We start from the raw sequence: 22822 nt of genomic DNA, 5'->3' as shown, positions 1-22822 counted from the left end.
AGCCCACTAATTTTATTTGAAATTTCTGTGATGTTTAAGTTTTCTTGAAATGAATTATTGATAACAGATACAATCATTTCAGTTTTATTAAAATCTTTAAATCTTGGATTTATTTCTTCCTCAACTAATTCTATTTCACAAATAAATTTTTTAAAATCATAGTGAAGCATTTCTTGATTTTGTTCAAAAATTTTTAATAAATATGGGAGATGGCTAAATTTGTGGTCATTTATATTTTTCTTTAATAAAAGTAAGTATTGTTGGAAAGTTTTTATTGAACTTAACATGTCAATTAAATTTTTCTCTCTTCCCTGTAATTCCAAATTTAAATTGCTTAATTTCATGCAGAAATATACTAAAAATGATAAGTGTAATAACCATCTTTTATCACTCAATTGTGGATAAATATCTCCTTTTTCATCAAGAAAATTTTTTATATCGTTAATTAATACAAGAAATCTTTCTAAAAGTTCAACAACAGAAGTTCCCTATCATCATCTGCCTGTAATTTAAATAACTGCCGTTGCAGGGCTTTTCCTCTAACAGAATTTACAATTTTAAACGTAATATCCAAAACATCTTTTGTGTTTAATCTTTTACTACACAGTACTTGTTGGTGAATAATACAGTGGTATGTTAAAAAATATGGATATTTGTCATCGTTTTTACATAATGAAATGAAGCCTGATATATTACCTAACGTTGCAGGAGCACCATCAGTAGTAATAGACACAAGTTTAAAAAGCGGAAGTTTGTGTTGTTTCACAAATTCATCAAATGCCGAAAAAATGTCTTCTCCCATAGTCCTTCCCAATAATTGTATAATTTTCAAAAGTTCTTCTTTACTTGAATAATCTTGAAATACCATGCGAATAAATACCATTAACTGAGCAATATCAGCAATATCAGCCTAGAAGTAGTCTCTCTCTAGCAACGTCTTGAACCGAGAAGCTCCTTTCTGGAAGTGGGAAACGCCTCTCTCAAGCAACGTGGATCCAGGCAGTCTCTCTGACGGTGAGTCTGGACTGGGTGGCCTCCTCTCTGACAGCAATTCTGGAACTAGGACCCCTTCTGTTTGCTTCAGTCCCTTTTTATTAGGCCTCCTCTGAGACCTCGCATGAAGTTTGGCAACCCCCAAAGAATCGGTATGAGTCTTTCATCTTAAATTTCAAGTTCGGCACGCCTGCCGTTCTCCTTCACTTTCTTTTGATTGTAAGTTGCCGGCCATCGGAAAGTTGTTTGAACTCTTTCTGTCTGACTTCAGAGATGTTTAAACTTAAAGTCTGCAAGCCTTTCTCATACAAGCTTCAATAACAATCTTTCTAATGCTGCCATGTACAGCTTCGGCGACAAAAACATTGTCTTTGTTTTTAACACTCTAACATATTCTTATTAAAGCAGTATATCCAGTTAGCTTCAAAAGAGTTATTTAGAGTTATTTACAAAAACATCTAATACAAACTGTACCGAGACAAACAAAAGTTATTTTTTTACAATATTCACATGGGACTTAGCCTAAGTAAAAAATCGATGTAATGTGCTTTGGAATATTTAATATTTAAGCTATAATCGAATTTTTACACTTTGCTTATAATCATATTCACTCAGCTCACTATGTGACTTCCACTGATCCATATTAATTCGTTTACCCGGACTCATAAGAAAATTACTGATTTGACAATTTTAACGAAAAATAAATAAACAATAGCAATACACTTAAAGTGAATTAAAAATAATACAAAATAATGATAAATAAAATATTATGTTTTCAGTTTTAATTAAATTTGTAAGTAAGGAGGAATACACAAGAGATAGACTAAAAATTGCTCCGAGATCAATGGATTGAACACCCCTGGTCTAGAGTATGGTTTCTGGATTATCTAATTATCTCTTCACCCACAGTATGCTGTATCATATATGTGATTAATCTTTTATGGTAGGAATGATATTTAAAAAAAAAAAAGGGTTTTCTAGAAAAACAAAATTATGCAGAACTTAGTTCTTATTCCAGAATCACCATTTTCCTTTTACATGTTACAATGGTATCATTATCATCGTTAGTATCTTTGAAATATTACTGCCTATAGTTGGACATTTAATCCTGTCCTCATTGTTTGCTGTGTCTGTAAATTATATTTCTTGCTAGTTTGCCTGTTTTGCTGGATAAAAACTAAGTTTCTGGAAGGGGAAGGGGCTTTACATTTTTGTATGTGACCTGTTAACTTGCCATCAAAGTCCTGATAAAGTTCATGTCCAAAAATGATTCTTTTCCAAGGTCTTTCTGGCCAAATGGTATTCTTGATATCGTCATTAATGGAGACTGTCATTTTTATATATATAAAATCCATACATGAAATGTTGCAAGCAAATTAGTACTGGATTATGGGGAAGAGATTAAGGAGAAAAAGAAATTGATGAGGAAGGCTGTTGCAAAAGACAGAGGTAGATGGAATGGAAGAGGAGGAAATAGTTGGTTAACTAGGTTTCAAGTTGGACAGTAACAGAATATTTACCAGCAGTTGATCATCTTGTCTTGTTAGAAAATGAAGAATAATGGTGGACAGTTCTGTAGAAATGCCCATAAAAGAGAGACCGAAGAAACAAATTTAATGTCTGTGTGAAAGTGGAGTGAATTGAATTGAGTGAATCCAAAATTAAGTTGTAAAATTAAATTGTACCAAATTAAGCATTATATATTATGTTGAGAGCTCCTAGAGGTGTCATCCTAAAATGTAAGAACAGTATTCGTTGGCAAAATGAATACTGTTCTCTGGTCTCTTGCTAAAACTAACTTACAGTAGTTTTGGCAAGAGATCAGAAAGCAAGACTGCAGCAATTTTGAGGCATGTTGCAAGTTTCCTTCTTTTAGTTCATACAAAATCAGTTTTGCTTGCTTTCATTTGTTTCACAGAAAAGGATAACATCGATGGGAAAATTGCAAAATATAAATAAAGTGAAAACACAAAATAAGGAAATACAAGGAAATAAATTTAAGGTGATATTACAGGAGGACAATATAAGAATTCTTTACAAATAGTCCAATAGAGCATTTTTTCAGGGCAGAAACTGGAAATTGCAAAACAAAATGGACTCCTGGTATGTTGAAGAAGTAAACGAACTATCAGAAATTAAAAAAAAAAAAAAGATTTAAGAAAAGACTAATATAGCCAAACATGAAGAGCATAAATTAAGCTTGCGACAAAATTTATATTCTTGCTTAATTCTTTATCTAAGTGTAAGGCAAACAAGTTTGTGCATGAGGTATCTTCATTGCTAGGCTACTTGTATATAAAGGGTAATGACTTCACATTAATTGTCTTAGTATCCCATAATGCAGATCACATATCCTTTTGGGTGTAATAATGCCATGCATTATACGAAAAGCCATGACCCAGATTTGCTTTCAACCTTTATTGAGACTTTCATCGGTTCAAGGTACACACATAATAGACCTCCTTGGTCTCAATGACAAATGGTGAATCATCCTGTCATCATTGCCATTTTTTACCTTTTGTAACCTCAAGCCTGATTTGCAGGAATTTTTATCCTGCTTCTTTACATATCCGAGTATTCAAGGAAAGAGGACTTAAAAAAATTTGAACTCTTAAGCAGGAGATACAAAACCTAAAGAAAAAAATGTAGCTTAAAAAGAGTATCCCTTATGTAACGGAGAATAGGTGGTTGATGCCAGAACTGCTCAAAGTGATCATCCCCTAACAGGCTTCTTTCAAGATGCAGGAATCTGATAACCGAGACAAACACATTTGACTACACTTCTATAAATGCTATTGATATTAGTTATTATTTATTTATTTTTTCCACACTTTCCATACGTGAAATTTAATTTCATCCATGAGGAAAATGTACATTTTATAGATATTATTTCTGGAAAATCTTCCTTGTTACTCCTCTAAATAAATTTTTGTGGCTATATTTTGCCTATTTTTCTTTAGGAGTACCCCTTTTATGATGTCATTGGCTTTTTCCTCAATTTCATTTTTAGGGCTTGACTGATGTTTTGAAGACATAGATACATGAAGAATATAAGGAAGGAATAATTTTGGACATACCTTTGTAGGATGTTCCGGGTTGTCTTCTTTTTTGAGCAGCATCTGGCATATGGTGATACACATTTATATATTTCTGCTGAAGTATTTTGGAAAGTAGAGATGAGTAGTGCTTGAGGAGGTTGAGATTTGAGTTTCTTTCCTGGTATGAAAAGTAGGTGCAAGTGAACTCATTAAGGTTGGAACTGAGACCATGTATATTTGTGAAATGAATCTGGAAGGTTCTATAAGGTTTGCTGTTGGCTGCATCTGTCCCATATGCTGCTCCCTATGCAGTGTTTGGGTTCAGATTTCCATGTTTACTTGCAGAATTAGATTTTCTCACTAGCAACCATTTTTTATAATTGGTTGTCCATGTTTGTCTTCTGGTTCTTATCATAGTCCCACCTTTGTTTCTGCTATGGGTAGGTCAGATCTGGTCAGGCTCATAGACATGACTAGGGGAGGGGCACCTTCCACTTAGTGTTTGCAGCAAATATGAATGCAGATCTGCTCATATGGGTATACAAGTTACTCTATTAAGCACAGGAAGTCTGATCCTTCTCTCTGTGTAATCGTGGGCTCAAGGCAGTGATATCTGATACAATTTTCTTGGGGTCAAAGTTGAATTGTTCATCTAACCTGCGAATGTCATCATTTAGTCTTGCGTCAGTTTCAGAATGATGGGATTATACTTTTTATTTTCTACTTCGTTTATGTCTTGAACTGATGAGGTAATAAGGTTGTGAACCTTGCTACTGTTGTCGTCGGTAGGCATGTAGGATGCTGATTGCGAATTGCTTCAAACTGTCTTTTGCTCATCTCGATTTTCCAGGTTTCGTTAAGCATGATAAGGCACCGTTCCAGGTTGTCCATGCATTTTCTGAGGATTAGGAACTGCTTAACAGAGGAGATGCACAGGAAACAAAACAAAGGCTAGCTGAGGTTACTTAAGAATTTGAGTGCCGATTCATCATTCTTGGTACAGTTGTGGCAACCAGAATTGCATAAAAGGTTTTCTTTTCTGACACTTCAAGATCTGCAGCTCCAGTACTTTAAAGCTTCAAGAAGTCTGTGTACAGTAGCATGGCTCAAAGCACTGTGTTGGTACTTGGCTTTGTTGTCACCATCTTTGCTTTGTGCTGCTGGCATGGCTATACATTGTCTGCTAGTGCTTGCTATGCTGATATTAGAATATGTTTAAACTTTTTTTTTTTAGAATGTTCAGGATTGGTTTAGTGTTCTTCAGTATTCTGAAAACAATGATTGTAGTTTCTTTGGGGCAGAAGATTGGATAAAAACTTCTAATATGATAAAATTATAGAGTTCCATTTCCAAGTAACATTGTCACAACTGTATGAGGAATTCTTGGAATTGCAGGTTACAATGGAAATGACTTTTACTAAACTCAGAAACAAGTACGGAGAATGAACCAAACTCAAAAAAATTATCAAACATATCATTTTCAGAAGTCAGAAATATTACAACAATAAAACATAGATAAAATCAAAATAAACAACAATTTAATAGAAACAGTCATATTAGAATTAAAACAATAAATCAGCTGGAATCGATAAAATTCATATGTAGCCAAAATCTGGAGATAAAAAAATAACTTAAAACATGAAAAACTTAATTAAACATATTGTTGGATCGTCCTTCCTTTCTTTTGATCCGCCATCTTGGTTTAACGTTGTTCTTATTAAGGTTAATTAATTATATGTTGATTACTAATCCAAATATAGGGAAATTTCTATTATACTGCGCCACCCTATATTCAGACTAGTCTGTGTAAAATAGTCATCATGTTGGAGGCTTAATGGATTTTTTACAACACTCAAAAAGAATTAAAATAGAATTTAATACTTCCTATATTTCGTCCTAGTCACTAGGACATCTACGGGGATTACAAAAACAATTAATGTAACATATACACAAATAACAAACAATACTAAGCCCAACCACGTGGGTGACACTAAAGTCCTATCTAGGTAGAGCGTCCTCTAAGGGCAGTAGTAGGTGGCCTGGAATGTAAGGTGGGAACTCTGGTGATGAGTGTTTCCCAAATCTTCGGAAGCTTAATGCAACCGTATTTATTGAGATTTGGTTCGTTTTTGAGAGCTGTTGCTGCTGCTTCTAAGAAAAGTCTCTCTTTCTTGAATTTGCTGTGGTGGAGCATGGTGGTTTTCTTCCATGATACCCTGTGGGTGGTGTCTAAAACATGGTCAGCCAAGCCTGAATGGCTACAGTTGTGTTTGAAGATGTAAGACTTGTGTTCCTCTAGACGGATGGATGCTGATCTGCCTGACGGTCCAAAGTACGCCAGCTTACAGGAACAGGGTACTTTGTAAACTCCAGGCAGAGAGAGAGAGAAGGGAGCTGATCTTTCGTAGAACGGATAAGGGTAGCAAGTTTGCGGTGGGGCTTATATGCTGTGTGTAGGTTGTACTGTTTTAGTATCTTGGCTATTTTTTCGGATGTGCCACGGATGTAGGGTATGGTGATGGCATTTTTAAAATCTTGTTGACGAGAAGGACGGGGAATGAGGGAGGAGTTGATTATTTTTTTGATACTGTGATCGCTGTAGCCATTGGAGAGGAAAGTGCTGTGTATGTGGTTAAAGCTCAGTAGTGAGGGCGGTTCCACTGGAACAAAGATTGTGGGCTCTCTTGGTAAGAGTTTTAATAATGCCATATTGTTGAGAGAGGTGGTGGTGGGAGAGTTTGTGAATGTAACTGCCTGTGTGTGTGGGTTTTCTGTATACGGTGAAGGTAAATGTATCATTAGGCAGGCGTGTGACTAAGGTGTCTAGGAAGTGTAAACAATTGTTCTTTTCCTTTACCATAGTGAACTGGATTCTTGGATGTAGACTATTGAGATGACTGAGGAAGGATTCTAACGTGTCTGGGCCATGAGGCCAAATAGAGAACACATCATCTACATATCTTAGCCAGATAGAAGGTTTGAGTGGGTTGAGTCTATGGCTCGTTTTTTGAAATCTTCCATATAGAAATTGGCAAGGGGGGGTGAGAGGGGGGAACCCATGGCAGTTCCCTCTATCTACTTGTAGATTTTGTTGTTCCAAGAGAAATACCCAGAGTTAATGGCAAAGGAAAAGAGATCTAAGATGTCAGAGGGAAAAACGTTTTCTAAGAGAGATATTGTGTCAATTAAGGGAATATTGGTAAACAAAGAGGAGATATCAATGTTTCCCAATATGTCTGTCTTATTCAAGGTTAAATTTTCTGTGAGGGCTTTAAAGTGGGTCGAGTTTTTTATATAGGAAGGGGACCTTCCGGTGAGGGGGATCAGAGAGTTGGCCAGCTGTTTAGATAGTCTATAGCAAGGTGCATTGGTGGCATCTACTATAGGCCTGAGTGGGGAATTGGGTTTGTGGATTTTTGGTAAACCGTATATTCGGGGGGACGGGAGCAAAAAGGTTTAAGTTTTCGTGACGTCAGAGAGAATTCCAAAAAATAAAAAACCACTCCACAGTGGTTGGCTATGTCAACCACTGGAGTGGTTGACATAGCCAACATCCTCGCGCATTCTTCGCTGCCAAAAAGTAAACTACATAAAGAAAAAAGTATCTTCATCACCAGAGCGGATAAGGGTAATGCCACAGTTGTTCTTAATACCAGTGAATACAATCGTAAAATGAACATTATCCTCCGCGATCGCGCTACCTACATCCCGCTAGAACACGACCCACAAAAACACAAGTTAAGAAACTAAAAATCTTACTCAAAAAAGTATCTTCCTGGCCCCCTGACGTCACGAAAAAACTTAAACCTTTACTCTCCTGTCGCCCCCCCCCCCCCGAATATACGGTTTACCAAAAATCCACAAACCCAATTCCCCACTCAGGCCTATAGTAGATGCCACCAATGCACCTTGCTATAGACTATCTAAACAGCTGGCCAACTCTCTGATCCCCCTCACCGGAAGGTCCCCTTCCTATATAAAAAACTCGGCCCACTTTAAAGCCCTCACAGAAAATTTAACCTTGAATAAGACAGACATATTGGGAAGCTTTGATATCTCCTCTTTGTTTACCAGTATTCCCTTAATTGACACCATATCTCTCTTAGAAAACGTTTTTCCGTCTGACATCTTAGATCTCTTTTCCTTTGCCATTAACTCTGGGTATTTCTCTTGAAACAGCAAAATCTACGAGCAGATAGAGGGAACTGCCATGGGTCCCCCCCCCTTGCCAATTTCTATATGGAAGATTCCAAAAAACGAGCCATAGACTCAGCCCCACTCAAACCGTCTATCTGGCTAAGATATGTAGATGATGTGTTCTCTATTTGGCCTCATGGCCCAGACACATTAAACTCCTTCCTCAGTCATCTCAATAGTCTACATCCAAGAATCCAGTTCACTATGGAAAAGGAAAAGAACAATTGTTTACACTTCCTTAGACACCTTAGTCACACGCCTGCCTAATGATACACTTACCTTCACTGTATACAGAAAACCCACACACACAGGCAGTTACATTCACAAACTCTCCCACCACCACCCCTCTCAACAATATGGCATTATTAAAACTCTTACCAAGAGAGCCCACAATCTTTGTTCCAGTGGAACCGCCCTCACTACTGAGCTTAACCACATACACAGCACTTTCCTCTCCAATGGCTACAGCGATCACAGTATCAAAAAAATAATCAACTCCTCCCCCATTCCCCATCCTGCTCATCAACAAGATTTTAAAAATGCCATCACCATACCCTACATCCGTGGCACATCCGAAAAAATAGCCAAGATACTAAAACAGTACAACCTACACACAGCATATAAGCCCCACCGCAAACTTGCTACCCTTATCAGTTCTACGAAAGATCAGCTCCCTTCTCTCTCTCTCTGCCTGGAGTTTACAAAGTACCCTGTTCCTGTAAGCTGGCGTACTTTGGACAGACAGGCAGATCAGCATCCTTCCATCTAGAGGAACACAAGTCTTACATCTTCAAACACAACTATGGCCATTCAGGCTTGGCTGACCATGTTTTGGACACCACCCACAGGGTATCATGGAAGAAAACCACCATGCTCCACCACAGCAGATTCAAGAAAGAGAGACTTTTCTTAGAAGCAGCAGCAACAGCTCTCAAAAACGAACCAAATCTCAATAAATACGGTTGCATTAAGCTTCCGAAGATTTGGGAAACACTCATCACCAGAGTTCCCACCTTACATTCCAGGCCACCTACTACTGCCCTTAGAGGGCGCTCTACCTAGATAGGACTTTAGTGTCACCCACGTGGTTGGGCTTAGTATTGTTTGTTATTTGTGTATATGTTACATTAATTGTTTTTGTAATCCCCGTAGATGTCCTAGTGACTAGGACGAAATATAGGCAGTATTAAATTCTATTTTAATTCTTTTTGAGTGTTGTAAAAAATCCATTAAGCCTCCAACATGATGTCCTCACAGCACTTAAGCCTCTACACACGTGTGTAAAATAGTGTAATCAAATATTAACTTTAGCAGTCTAATGTTTATATATAGGCCGAATTTTACATTAACATTTAAGGTTCCCGCTAGGTCCGATAATTTTATGAACAGTGCAGTGGAAAAGAATCGGGCTAACCACAAGTTGAAATCAATAAAACAAAACATTGAATGCAAGGTTATATAATATATACATAAGCATACTTTGGATACAAGATAATGCAAAATTAACTCAGTTCCACTATACATAACATTCACTTAACTTTTGGTATTAAACACTGAGCTTCAAAATTTAATTTCTCCCTAATAGGCAAAGATAGTTCTTAAGTTCTTTACCACTGAAATTCACAGCAAATATTTTTACAATAGCATTCTTTATCTATCCCTTAGTCAGAAATCGCATAGCTCAGTCAAGGGATAGCTATCACTTTAAGGGGGGGTGGGGAGACTATTAATCTTTTAGCTTCGGATAATTTCAGCATAAACACCACAGTTAAAGTTAGGATTTAACAGAAGGAGATAACTCTTATAACTTCACTCTAAAATACTATAAAGTACAACTGTTCTTACTGGAATAAATCTTTGCACACATTATTCACTGAGGCACACTTAAAACTTTAGTTAATTATCACACTGGAGCTACACATTTCAAAAGTAATCTTCTTTAAACTAACTTAATCTTTAATTTCAGCACATCACATAGGCAGACACACTTGCACTAGAAAATTCACTTATTCCTCATATACTACTTTACAATAGAATCAGCTTTCATTTATCTTCCTTGAAAGCTCTGGAATACAACATTAACTTCAGAATTCCATATCAATATTCTGAGTTGTCAATATACATTTTGATCCTTTGTAATCTGATCACAGCACTTAATTCTTTGTACTACAGCCTCTTATTTAACTTCGTGCTGCCAATAAATTATTTCCTCATTTCTATTGTACTGTTCTCAGTGCCATTACTGTGCTGAGTGCTCCAATTGTACTCAGTCCCTAGTTCCCCTAGTTTTAGTGCTAACTCTGCCGACCAACTCCTACTCACTGCTGACTCACTCCAGTTGTTTACTCTCGCTTTCCGTGTATACATTTTCTTTCTTTTTCCCGCCAAAACTTGTTTTCACTGTCCAGTTCATATCAATTCCATCTCGCATTCCATAACTCGCACGCTACTATGCTCGCACTTTCTACTTTTAACTCCATCTACATGACAACAATTACAGCAGTGCATAAGCATTACATAAGATTATACCTTTACATACAGAAAAAAAATAAAAGGATATTTTTCAATTCAAATAATATATAATTAAATGTGATGAACACAAATTCTTCTGCTATCAATATTGGAATAAATAAAATAATCTGAATGCTATTTTTATATACAGTCCTTTCCATTATTAATACATATCCTAGATTAATTAATTAAATAAAAAAAAACTCAAAGGTATTTATATGAATAATAGTTTATAACAAGAGATTTACATAAAATAATATCTACAAATGTAGCCTTTGACATGGTGGATTATGTTGGATTCTGAAGGGAGTATTAATAATTTTAATTTCTCTTCATTCAGAATCCAACAATATCTTTAAGAAAAGTTAGAGGATGAATATTAAAGTAAAGTGCCAGTATTTGCAAAGGGAATAAAATCGGAACCATATTATATCGGGTTCTTTTTTTATTAAGGAATAAACTTATTGCGGATTAGGTTACCCAAAAATATGTGCAAAAGTAATCAAAGAATTGATTATTTGTGATCAGAATAAACTATAATGATGAATAACAAGATTTCTATAAGGAAATATCATGTACTAATGCTGTATTTGTTGCAATGCAAATAATACAGAAAAAAAAAAATAAATAAACCAGTCTCAGAGAAAGCTATCAGTAGAAGCAAATTACAGGATATTCAGAAAGTACTCGGCTCAAGAAATATAACACTGCAAATTATTCAAATGATCAATGATATTGACAAAAATTGAATATATAATAGAATATCACAATACACGTATGTACAATTCCCTATAAAGAATGGCCTGGTTGGCTCACCCATCTGCTTTCTCTCCAACAGGCTTTAGGTTCAAATCCCATGGTGGCTCAGATGTTTTTGCTTGACTTTAGGTAGGAGATGAATTTCATTGTTGAGTGTGAGGTCACTGCCCTGTTTATTGGAGGCCTGAAGTGTCTTGAAAAAGCTTCATGTGTGATATCTAGAGTAAAGTTTTTGGACTGTGTTAAAAAAAAAAATAAAATAAAAAAAAAGCAGTAAAAATAAAAATAAAAAAAATTATAAAATTAATAAAAAATAGAAACAAATCCTAAGCCTGTTCACAGTACTAATGTAGTATGGTTTACAACCTTTTGTGAGTGGGAATCATAAATGAAAAAAAGGAAAGGGATTAGAAAAAGTGATTTTTAAGTTAATCTTTATTTAACCTCTCTACCGGCCGAGGTGGATGAAATAGTGAGACCAACTTGCACTTCTTATCCATGTTATTCAATAGGTGTTACAGAATCGTATCCAGATTTATCTGGACATATATATATATATATATATATATATATATATATATATATATACATACACACACGTCATGGAGGGTTTGGGGTTAATGTAATTATGGATGAAATAGCAAAATTTTTGAAGTGGAATAAATGGAATAAATCAAGTGGAATAAAAATAAAAAAAAAAAGAGAAGAAAATTTATGCAGATGATGGTATTACATCATCTTTATAAATTTAAATGGAGATGACCTTGGATAACTGCACTCAATGTTGGGTAACTACAAAATATATAACAATGCAATCTAACAGATAAGCTTAGGTGTTGATGGTTATTCATGACTTATTTTTCACAGTATTAACAACACCACAAACCCTTTTAACAACAAAGATGTTTTATTAACGCTTATATTTCACTGATTTTCAACTCAGCATCATCAGAGCACAACGCACATGTAAACGCGACAGTGAGTGAGTGAAACAATATAATTGCAAAAGACAAAAGATCTGAAGTCCTATTTTTTGGCGCCCTCTAACGAGAAAAAAAAAACAAAACAAAACAGCAGTTATCCAGGAGTTTTTCTTAGGATAACCGTCTCCCAAATTTTTGAGAAATTAATGCAACCATATTTGTTAAGGTTGGGAGAATTCTTCAAAGCCATTGCTGACTCAAAAAATAATCTTTCAGATCTATAACGACTCCTAAATAGCACATTCGTTTTCCTCCATCTAATCTTATGTGAAGGAGTGTCCAAAGCGTGGTCTGCCAGTCCCGACTTGCCATAGTAATAGTAGCGAATGTATCTTTCATGTTCTTCCAGGCGGATGTTCACTGATCTTCCTGTTTGCCCATAATAGGCCAAATCACAGTCACACACTCATACACTCCTGGGTGTGCTCAAGGGTGAAGTTTATCCTTAGGCGAGCGGATCAGAGTTGCCAGCTTGACATGAGGTTTGAAAGTGGTGCAAAGGCCATGTTTCAACAATACTTTGGCTATCTTTTCCGATGTACCTCTGATATAGGGAATAGAAATGGTCATGCTGTATTCTTGTGTATTAGGGGAGGGCAGAGTAATGGGCCTATGTAGTATTTTATCTATTTTGTAAGGATTGTAGCCATTGGCTAAGAACGTATGGCGCAGGTATTGGAGTTCAGTGGTCAGAGCTGTATTGTTAGAACAAATGGCTCTGGCTCTGTGTGTAAGTGTTTTTAAAATGCCGTACTGTTGGACTGGATGATGATGTGATTGTTTATGTAGGTATCTTCCTGTGTATGTGTAGGCTTTCTATAAATAGAAAAAGATAGTGAACCATCTGAAAGGCGGGTGACTAATGTGTCAAGAAATGGTAAACAGTTATTTGATTCTTTTTCTACTGTGAAGTGAATTTTGGGGTGTTGGCTGTTTAGGTAGGTGACAAAAGCATCCAAAGTGTCTTGTCCATGGGGCCAGATGGCAAACACATCATCTACATAGCGTAACTATACTTGTGGCTTGTATGTACATGTTCCACATATCAAATTATACATCGAGACCCTACAATGTCTCAAAAGAAAAAAGTCCGAAAATTACTGAAAAAAGTGACATCATGGCCCAAAGAAATCATCAGGAAAATAAAACCAATTCATGTTAAACCACCCCGTATTTATGGATTACCAAAAATCCACAAAACTAATATTCCCCTACGCCCCATAGTCGATAGCATAGATAGTCCCACATATTAACTGGCCTGGCATTTAGCCAAGTCGCTTGCCCCCCCCCCTTACTGGCAGCTCCTCTACTTTTGTAAAAAATTCAATCCATTTCAAAACACTGGTTAAAAATCTAATCCTAAAATATTCAGACATAATGGTTAGTTTTGATGTCACCTCCTTATTTACCAATGTACCACTTATAGACACTCTTGATTTAATCAAGTCTAAATTTCCCCCAGATATTTTTGAATTATTTCAATTTACCATGAATGCAGGTTACTTTACATGGGGGGGGGGGGGAATTCTACAAACAGATTAATGGTACAGCTATGGGTTTCCTCCCCTCTCGCCCCCGTTAGCAAATTTTTACATGGAACACTTTGAAAACAAAGTACTTACCACAGCTACATACAAGCCACAAGTGTGGTTACGCTATGTAGATGATGTGTTTGCCATCTGGCCCCATGGACAAGACACTTTAGATGCTTTTGTTACCTACCTAAACAGCCACCACCCCAAAATTCACTTTACAGTAGAAAAAGAATCAAATAACTGTTTACCATTTCTTGACACATTAGTCACCTGCCTTTCAGATGGTTCACTATCTTTTTCTATTTACAGAAAGCCTACACACACAGGAAGATACCTACACAAACAATCACATCATCATCCAGTCCAACAGTACGGCATTTTAAAAACACTTAAACACAGAGCCAGAGCCATTTGTTCTAATGATACAGCTATGACCACTGAACTCAAATACCTGCACCATACGTTCTTAGCCAACGGCTACAATCCCTACAAAATAGATAAAATACTACATAGGCCCATTACTCTGCCCTAATACACAAGAATACAACATGACCATTTCTATTCCCTATATCAGAGGTACATCGGAAAAGATAGCCAAAGTATTGTTGAAACATGGCCTTCGCACCACTTTCAAACCTCATGTCAAGCTGGCAACTCTGATCTGCTCGCCTAAGGATAAACTTCACCCTTTAGCACACCCAGGAGTGTATGAAGTTCCGTGTGACTGTGATTTGGCCTATTATGGGCAAACAGGAAGATCAGTGAACATCCGCCTGGAAGAACATGAAAGATACATTCGCTACTATTACTATGGCAAGTCGGGACTGGCAGACCATGCTTTGGACACTCCTTCACACAGGATTAGATGGAGGAAAACGAATGTGCTATTTAGGAGTCGTTATAGATCTGAAAGATTATTTTTTGGGTCAGCAATGGCTTTGAAGAATTCTCCCAACCTTAACAAATATGGTTGCATTAATTTGCCAAAAATTTGGGAGACAGTTATCCTAAGAAAAACTCCTGGATAACTGCTGTTTTTTTTTTTTTTTCCTCGTTAGAGGGCACCAAAAAATAGGACTTTAGTAGATTTTTCTGTCTTTTGCAATTATATTGTTTCACTCACTCACTGTCACATTTACATGTGTGTTGTGCTCTGATGATGCTGAGTTGAAAATCAGCGAAATATAAGCGTTAATAAAACATCTTTGTTGTTAAAAGTGTTTATGGTGTTGTTAATACCATGAAAAATAAGTCATGAATATGACAATGCAGTTGTCTTATTTTGGTTTTTATTTTGTACACTCTGTAGGTCTCAGTCAATAAGTTAAACAGGGACTATCCTTGTAAAAACATTTGCCTGTTGCTTCAGCAGCAAATATCTGCTGAGGTTTACATGTTAGGCTTCTTTTGACCTAAGCTTAGTAAAGTTAAAATATGATACTGACATAGTTTTCTTCCTTAGATGATCACTATAAGGTCTCTCTTCTAGAAATATAGACACTCTATGCATATTTCTTTTTTGTTGTGGTAGCCATATAAAAATAGGTTGAACTTCTTGAGTACATTAGCACTGGTTGTTATCTGAAGGTTGCACAGAGTGGAAATCTTCCATTAGAGATTAAATGTTTTTTCCATTCTGGCTTAGTTAGCCATATGGGAGCATATGTACCCTTCATTCAACACGTGCAAATTTAGTATTATTATTATTATTATTACATAACACCTCCAGGAGTCCAAAGACTCATCGAGAGAGGGCACCTACTCTACAACTCTCCATCTACACCAGTGCTTCCCAAGCTTCTGGATGTCAGGGCCCCCCCTTTGGAAAAATTAAAATATTTCACGGCCCTCTCAGGAAAAAAAAAATCATAATATAGACATACATATTATTGTTATATTTATCATATTTATATTCAATACAAAACATACACAGTGAGTATTGCAAAAATCAAATGCAAATATTGCATTTATAGCATCTTACATATGCATTTGACATGGCACATTATCTCATATTTTTATATAGATAGATATATTGTTATTGTACATTTGCAGGACAAGCACATGAAATGTAAAACGATTAGTAATAAAGAAAGAATTAAAAACATGAAAGAATTTTAATAACAATTTAATGTGATGGATGTGTTTCAATACTACTACACCAATATCAGATCAAATATTTGAAACTGCAATTCTTAGATTTCTGCTTTGAAATCAAACTTATATGAATAAGCATATATTTACTAATATTCATTGAGCGCCGAAATACGCAGGAAACAAAATTTGTGAACCCGCACCAATCTGTGATTTTTTTTCCATTAAAATATAAAAAATAACAACAAAACAATAATAAATAATAAAAATTAAATATGTTTTCTTTTAAGAAATTTGAATACTCCTTAAGGCATGGATGTTTGTAAATGCCTTCAGGTGGAGCCTCTCTTTACTCTCTTTTTGAAAAATGCTATAGTCATTATATTCTGTTCCCATAAGTACATTATTCTTCATTATGAATGTGTCTTATAATAAAGATTTGTGAGCTGACTTACTGACTGTATCAAGGGCATAAATTCTGCATCCTTATTCCTGATACTCCTTTTGTTGTTGTATAAGCACAGTAACTTTCTCATGGTTCAATGATGGGGTGAGGAATTATGGGAAGGGAAGGGGACGGCGTTTCCTTTTCATATTTCCTCATGTAGTCATTTGAGTCCTTTGACTCTGTTGCTCCTGTTGAGGCTATCCCTGCATCCTTATTTTGTCTTCCTTCATTGTTTATCCCACACCAATCCTGGTAGCTTACACTCACAGTCTCTCTCATCTAGTTTTTGTTTCCATGTCTAGTGCTCTCCTCCTCTTATCAACAATACATCTACCCAGCTTTATACTGCTCCCTCACTTAAATACAGACCATTTGCAGCAAACAGCTCTCTACCTTCAAATTTATCCGTTATATCCACATGCTTAAGTGTCCTCTCTTCCTGCACATTCTAGCTATCATGCCATTCTTAATTGACACTCTTCTCCTCATATATATGAATTACAGACTCTGGTTACAGGAGAAAGAGGGGAGGTGATATGATAGAGGTCTTTAAACTTTTGAATGGGTGTTATAGCATTTCAAATGATGAAATTTTTCATTATATGGAAGGTGGAGAGAGAGAACACGGGGGCATCCATGGAAGTTAAGGTTGTTCTCAGTCAAAAAAGGGTTAAGAGCTATTGAGTGTATATAGTGTTAATGAACTTAAGAGATGGTGTGATAACTGGGTTGGGTAATTTACAGCCTCCCTCTGAGTCCTTGACTTCCTGGAGATCTCAGATAATAATAATAATAATAATATCAACTATTAATAAAAAAAAATAAGGCCTCCAGTAGGCAAGGTGTTGGTGTTACAGTGAAAACTATCTTCTACTTAAGTTCTTCAATAAACTTCATTATATTGGGACTTGAACTGGTAGGTTTTGCTTTTTACCAGAAAACCAACAAATTTATTGCTTTAATCAATCTTAGATGACTGTAGCAGGCACTCTCTATAATTTATGAACAGAATAATGTTTATCATGGAGATATGTGATTTCTTAAATAGGATTCATATGTTCTTATATACATTCTTATATGAATACATAAGAATGAATAAATATTCATACTTTAGAAGATGATGTTTTTCATACTTATTTCCTGTGTACAGGGTGTTCGGGATAAATTTGACAGTTTCGTAAGGAAAAAGAAAATCTTCTTTGTATCTATTAAATTTAATGAATTGACAAAAAAACATTACAGGCAGAGTTAATTACAATACTATCAACAAGATTTACTCAAAATAACCACCATTAGCATCGATCACAGCTTCAATTCTGCTTCGGAACCTCGAACAAGCTGATGCTACAGTCTCCCTGGGAAGGGCCGCAAAAACTGTTTTAATTTTATCCATTAACTGGGCTTTTGTATTACTGGAAGTGCGATTGGTGTCTTTTTCAACTGCGCCCCATACAAAATAATCCATGGGGTTAAGGTCTGGGGAGTTTGGAGGCCAAAGATTTGGACTGGTGAAGTCGTAGAAATTTTCAGACAACCATTTTTGACTTTTCCCAGAGGTGTGGCAAGGGGCCGAATCCTGCTGCCATACATACGGCCTACCATTGGCTACCCTTGTTATCCAGGGCTTGACTACAGTTAGCAACTCCACGAACAAAGCCCGAATTCCAATGCCAGGGTTCTTCAACACCTGTTCCTGCATATTTGCGAGGAATTCTGCTGTACGAACGCAATCAGATCGTCTGCTAGGGATCTTTCTTCTTGCTACATCCTCGTAGTCACCATTGCAAGTCTCTAGTTCATGCCTGATTGTTTTTACTGTATTCAGGGAGCATTGGGCAGCAGTCGTAATATCCTTATTTTGATGGCGGGCACGAATCATCATGATACAAGTTATTCTCTTCCATGATTCAGGTGGGTTCCAGCTATCCATCCTTTCTGACATCTTGTATATGAATGAAGAAGGGTCCAAACTTTTAAATGAAGAGAAGTGTGTGTTAATACATGTAACTTACGGAAAAATATAATTAATTATAAATATGTCAAATTTATCCCGAACACCCTGTATATTGTAGTTTTCAAGGATATAGAAATATAATATGCAAAAATACAATGCAGAAATAATTTCTTGTTTTAGCAATTTAGTTGCATTTTATGATAAGGCAACGAGTGTGTTAAATGGTTGAGAATCATATACAGTGATATTCTTGGACTTTGCAAAAGTGTTTGATAGATTACCACATGATAAGTTGGTGTACAAAGGATGGGAATAATAGCATATTGGTTAGATGGAGGATAAGAGGAAAAGTTAGAGGAAGGATAAGAGTTTGGAGGATAAGAGGAAAAGAGGTGATATGATAGAGATTTTTAAGTTAGTGAGGGGATTTTATCAGATTAGTCCAGAAGGGATTATAAAAAGAATAGAGAACGAGAAGAGAAGAGCAGAACCAGAGGCCATCCCTGGAAATTAGGTAAGAGTGTGGTAAAGAGGTGTGTGAAGAATAGATATTTTGCCTGGAGAATTGTGAATGAATGGAACACTTTACCATGATAGGTTGTTAATGAAGAATGTGTTAAGGATTTTAAGATTCAGTATGATAAATATGTTGTTAGTTGAATGACCTTCCACAATGAGTCTGCTGACTCCATGGAGGGTGTAATAACCAATTGTGCTGAAAGGCTTTCAGAACAGCAGAGTACTAGTTGTCATCTGATGTGGACATTGAGTCCCATCTGAATTTATTTTATTCTGAACTGATACAAGTAATGTCAAATAAACTGATGAATGGCCATTTAAAGTTTACATTCATTTGTTTATTATTGTTAATTGTTTTGTTTTAGAACAATTGTTAACTGCTATTTGAGTTACTTCATCAATTCTTGGATGTGTTATATAACTGCAATAATTCTTGGATTTGTTATGCAGTGTAGCATCTATTACTTGACCTGTACTTAAATTATTCTATGAAGTGTTTATAATTTCATTTAAATTTTTGGCATATCACTCTGTCTTGTGTTATCTTATATTCTAGAACATCATTTATTAAGTTCTGGGCATGATAAATTTGAAAACTTTTAGAATGTTTTTGTTCTAAAAATTTTTATATATATTAAGAATATCATTAAATTATATGAAAAATTTTAGAACATTTTCTTATTCTTTCTTTAGTGAGGATATACTTCTAGAAGACAGAATAAAGTCCCTTTCCAGTGTCCTAGAAGCACTAGCAGCTATTGTTAATGTCATCGATCTGGTCAGTAAATGGAAATCTCGAGTCATTATTTTTTGGGTTATTGAGTAAAATAAAGTTAACAATATATTTAAAATGTTTATTGCTCAAAAATATGTTTTAAAATATTTGTTACAAATGCAGAGAGATAAGATCACTGTAAGGAAGAAAGAATTTGACATCTCGATTACTTATTGTTTTAAATTTATCCTTCATTATTTTTTCACCATGTGTACCTAATATTTTTTTAATTTAATGAAGTTGGTTTTTCAAACTTTAATAGTGAATTAGGACAGTGCACCTTCTACAAATTATGTATCATCAAATATGTTGATTTTCTTAGCCAAGACTGTGTAGAAGTATTACTGAAAGATTTAATATGGTGTTCCATCTTAGAGAAGCAGTATTACTATCTAAAATTGTGCTTACATAAATTTCAAGTTTGGAAATTTTGTGCTGAACAAGTCAGTACAAAACATTCCTCCAATGGTTGATTATATGGACTGTTTCCACAAGCCTGTATGTTTTTATTCTCAACTTCTGCATAAAATTGAATAACCTGAATAACCTGAGCTAAAAATGATACAGAAATTAAGTATATGTTTCCCTGTGTTTATGTTACTAATGCTAAAAAAGTCCTCTCCCACATTATCAAAATTATCTACCTAATTTTTTAGTCTCCTGACACTTATTTCAATTATCCCTCTACACATCACATGTCAGCTGTCATTTATTTGGAGTTGAATTTTTATATATGATCTGGTGTAGCTAAGTATCATTTAGCAACTCAAGTACACCAGACCATATTTAGCTTTTAGTTTTGATGGAATGAGAAGAACATGTAATTTGAATTTTACACACATTATGAAGTTTAATCTCTTGGTTTTTGAATAACTGTTCTCAATTTTCTGTCAAGAATGGAATGCAGATATTATGCCAGGTCCATCTTTGTCTATTAAGATATAGAACAGGCCTTTTTGTCATATGTTGTGGAAGATGGACTGGCATACCATTTGCATTCTTCTAATTTCTTCTAAGACTGGAAGAATGCAAGCAGCTGCTGATCAGCATCCATATACTTACTATCGAGCATCCTACAGAACCAGCATCTTCCCTTTCATTGTATTTACCCCTTTTCTTTGGAAAAGCTTCATTCACTTGCTCTTCTCAAAATACTGCTTCCTCTATCTATTCAAGATAGAGGAAGCAGTATTTCTATTTCCACTTCAGACACAAATTTCTACTTCAGTTTCTTGCCAACACACTTATAGGTTATAATAGCTATTGCAACTTTTCATATGTGGAGTTGATATTAAATACACACTTCTCCTATATCCTGTTATGTAAGTAGTGGCATATTTGGGTAAAAAAATTGGATTTCACCATTACCAAAGAGAAAAAGTGCATTAATTATTCCAACTTATCCTTACACTAACAGGCAGGTGCAGCTATTCGTAAATTATTTCTGCTGATTGTGTAACTGCATTGCGTTACTAATGGTAGCATTTTGGGAACTTAGTGTACATTAATTTTATTGGATTTCCTTTTTCCAATTTCATTGATTGAAGGTTAAGGAATAGTAGTGACTGAGCATGAATGTCTTTAATGTTGAAGAATTGTTACCTGAGACGGGAATGATAATAAATAATTTAATAACTAAACTGAATATTTATACGTTTTGCCAGCTCTTGCTATCTGGAAACACACACTCTCTCTCTCTCTCTCTCTCTCTCTCAGAGAAAGAAAGGAAATGACTTAAAGAACAATGACAGTCACATGTGCGAAGCTGGAGGTGAGAGTTTAGGTCCTCATGACAACCTTCTGTAGTTATAAGGACTATCATCTATTGCAATTATTAGTTCTGTGCAACTTACTTCCAAGAACAGTCTGTGATTTGAAGTGAAATTTAAGTTGGTAAGTTGGCTTTCTTCTACCTCTTCATCCAAAGCATGCGGGGCTAATCTACATTTTTGTTGTGTATACCACATGTGGAAGTCTATCCTGTCTTTCCAAAATACTGGCCACCACATTAAAAGATGCTGTTGACACCTGAAAAGGATGGAGGAGTCTTTGTTTTTGCCTCAGGCAAGCAGTAAGCTTGTTTTGTGGATTATAGACTGTTTTTGTTCTGTATCACTTTAAGAAATGACTCAGTGCATCTCACATGACTTTGATGTAAGGTAGGAATATGGTCTGTATATAAAGTGATTTTGGGAGTAGGTTTTGTTGTATCTGTTTTATTGATACGATGTTTAGGAGAGCCTGTTGTTCCAGATGCATAGCTGGTCCCAGTGATGAAATTATTAGAACTCGAAACAAATTTTGGCACATAACCTAATTTTGAGTCAGCAGTAACTGCAGAGGATTGTGTGAAAAGTAGAGCTTGTGTTCAGTTTCATAAGTATATTTGTTATTTGGGTCTGTCTTTCGAGTGACTAAATAATGCTAAGTTGACTGACTAATCATTGCATATAAATATTTAATTTTAATAATTAAATGGTTTATTTTCATTTTTGTTTCTCCTGATAATTCTTTCAGAAAACTTAACATGAGAGAATGTAAGAGTCATGGAAATTTGAATATGGAAATTAACAAAAATTATCCACTTACTAACTACAATATAAGATAATCCCAGTATCGGTGATACCTACCTTGCTAAGAAGGGCCTATTTGAATCCTGTTTAGGATACAGTCTGACATGATTTATGAATTTTTCAGTGTGAGTGTTCTCATCTCGTACAAATGTGGCAGGGTTCCCATTCTTGAAATTAACAGATATGAATACTGGATTCATAGTTGCTTTGATTGTCATTCGAAATAACATAAACAGTGATAAATTTTACCATATTATCAACATTTTTCACAGGTGAAAAATGAGAAATATTTACATTTCTCCTTCCATATATATCATCATCATCATTCTCAGCCATTGTCGATCCACTGCTGGATGAAGACCTTTCCAAGATTACTCCAAAACTGTCTGTCCATGGCTCTCCTTTTCCATGTCACTCCTGCAAATCTGATGATATCATCAATCCAG

At 35.5% G+C, this 22822-nt stretch overlaps 1 protein-coding gene across 1 annotated transcript in view; it reads left to right on the top strand.

Annotated features, from left to right (window-relative positions):
* The window catches only part of LOC150103016 (DNA-dependent protein kinase catalytic subunit-like), a 63543-nt gene extending 43689 nt beyond the window's left edge, over positions 1-19854 (top strand). The window contains exon 5 of the mRNA XM_090398051.1: positions 19722-19854. Coding sequence (XP_090254177.1) covers positions 19722-19854 — 133 coding nt within the window. The remainder of the gene's footprint in view (positions 1-19721) is intronic.
* Positions 19855-22822: the final 2968 nt, after the last annotated feature.

This window comes from Typopeltis vanoorti, chromosome 9 (genome assembly GCF_054136105.1).
Source record: "Typopeltis vanoorti isolate ZY-2024b chromosome 9, IOZ_Tvanoo_1.0, whole genome shotgun sequence".
NCBI lineage: Eukaryota > Metazoa > Arthropoda > Arachnida > Uropygi > Thelyphonidae > Typopeltis > Typopeltis vanoorti.
This window is presented reverse-complemented; position numbering and strand designations above follow the sequence as displayed.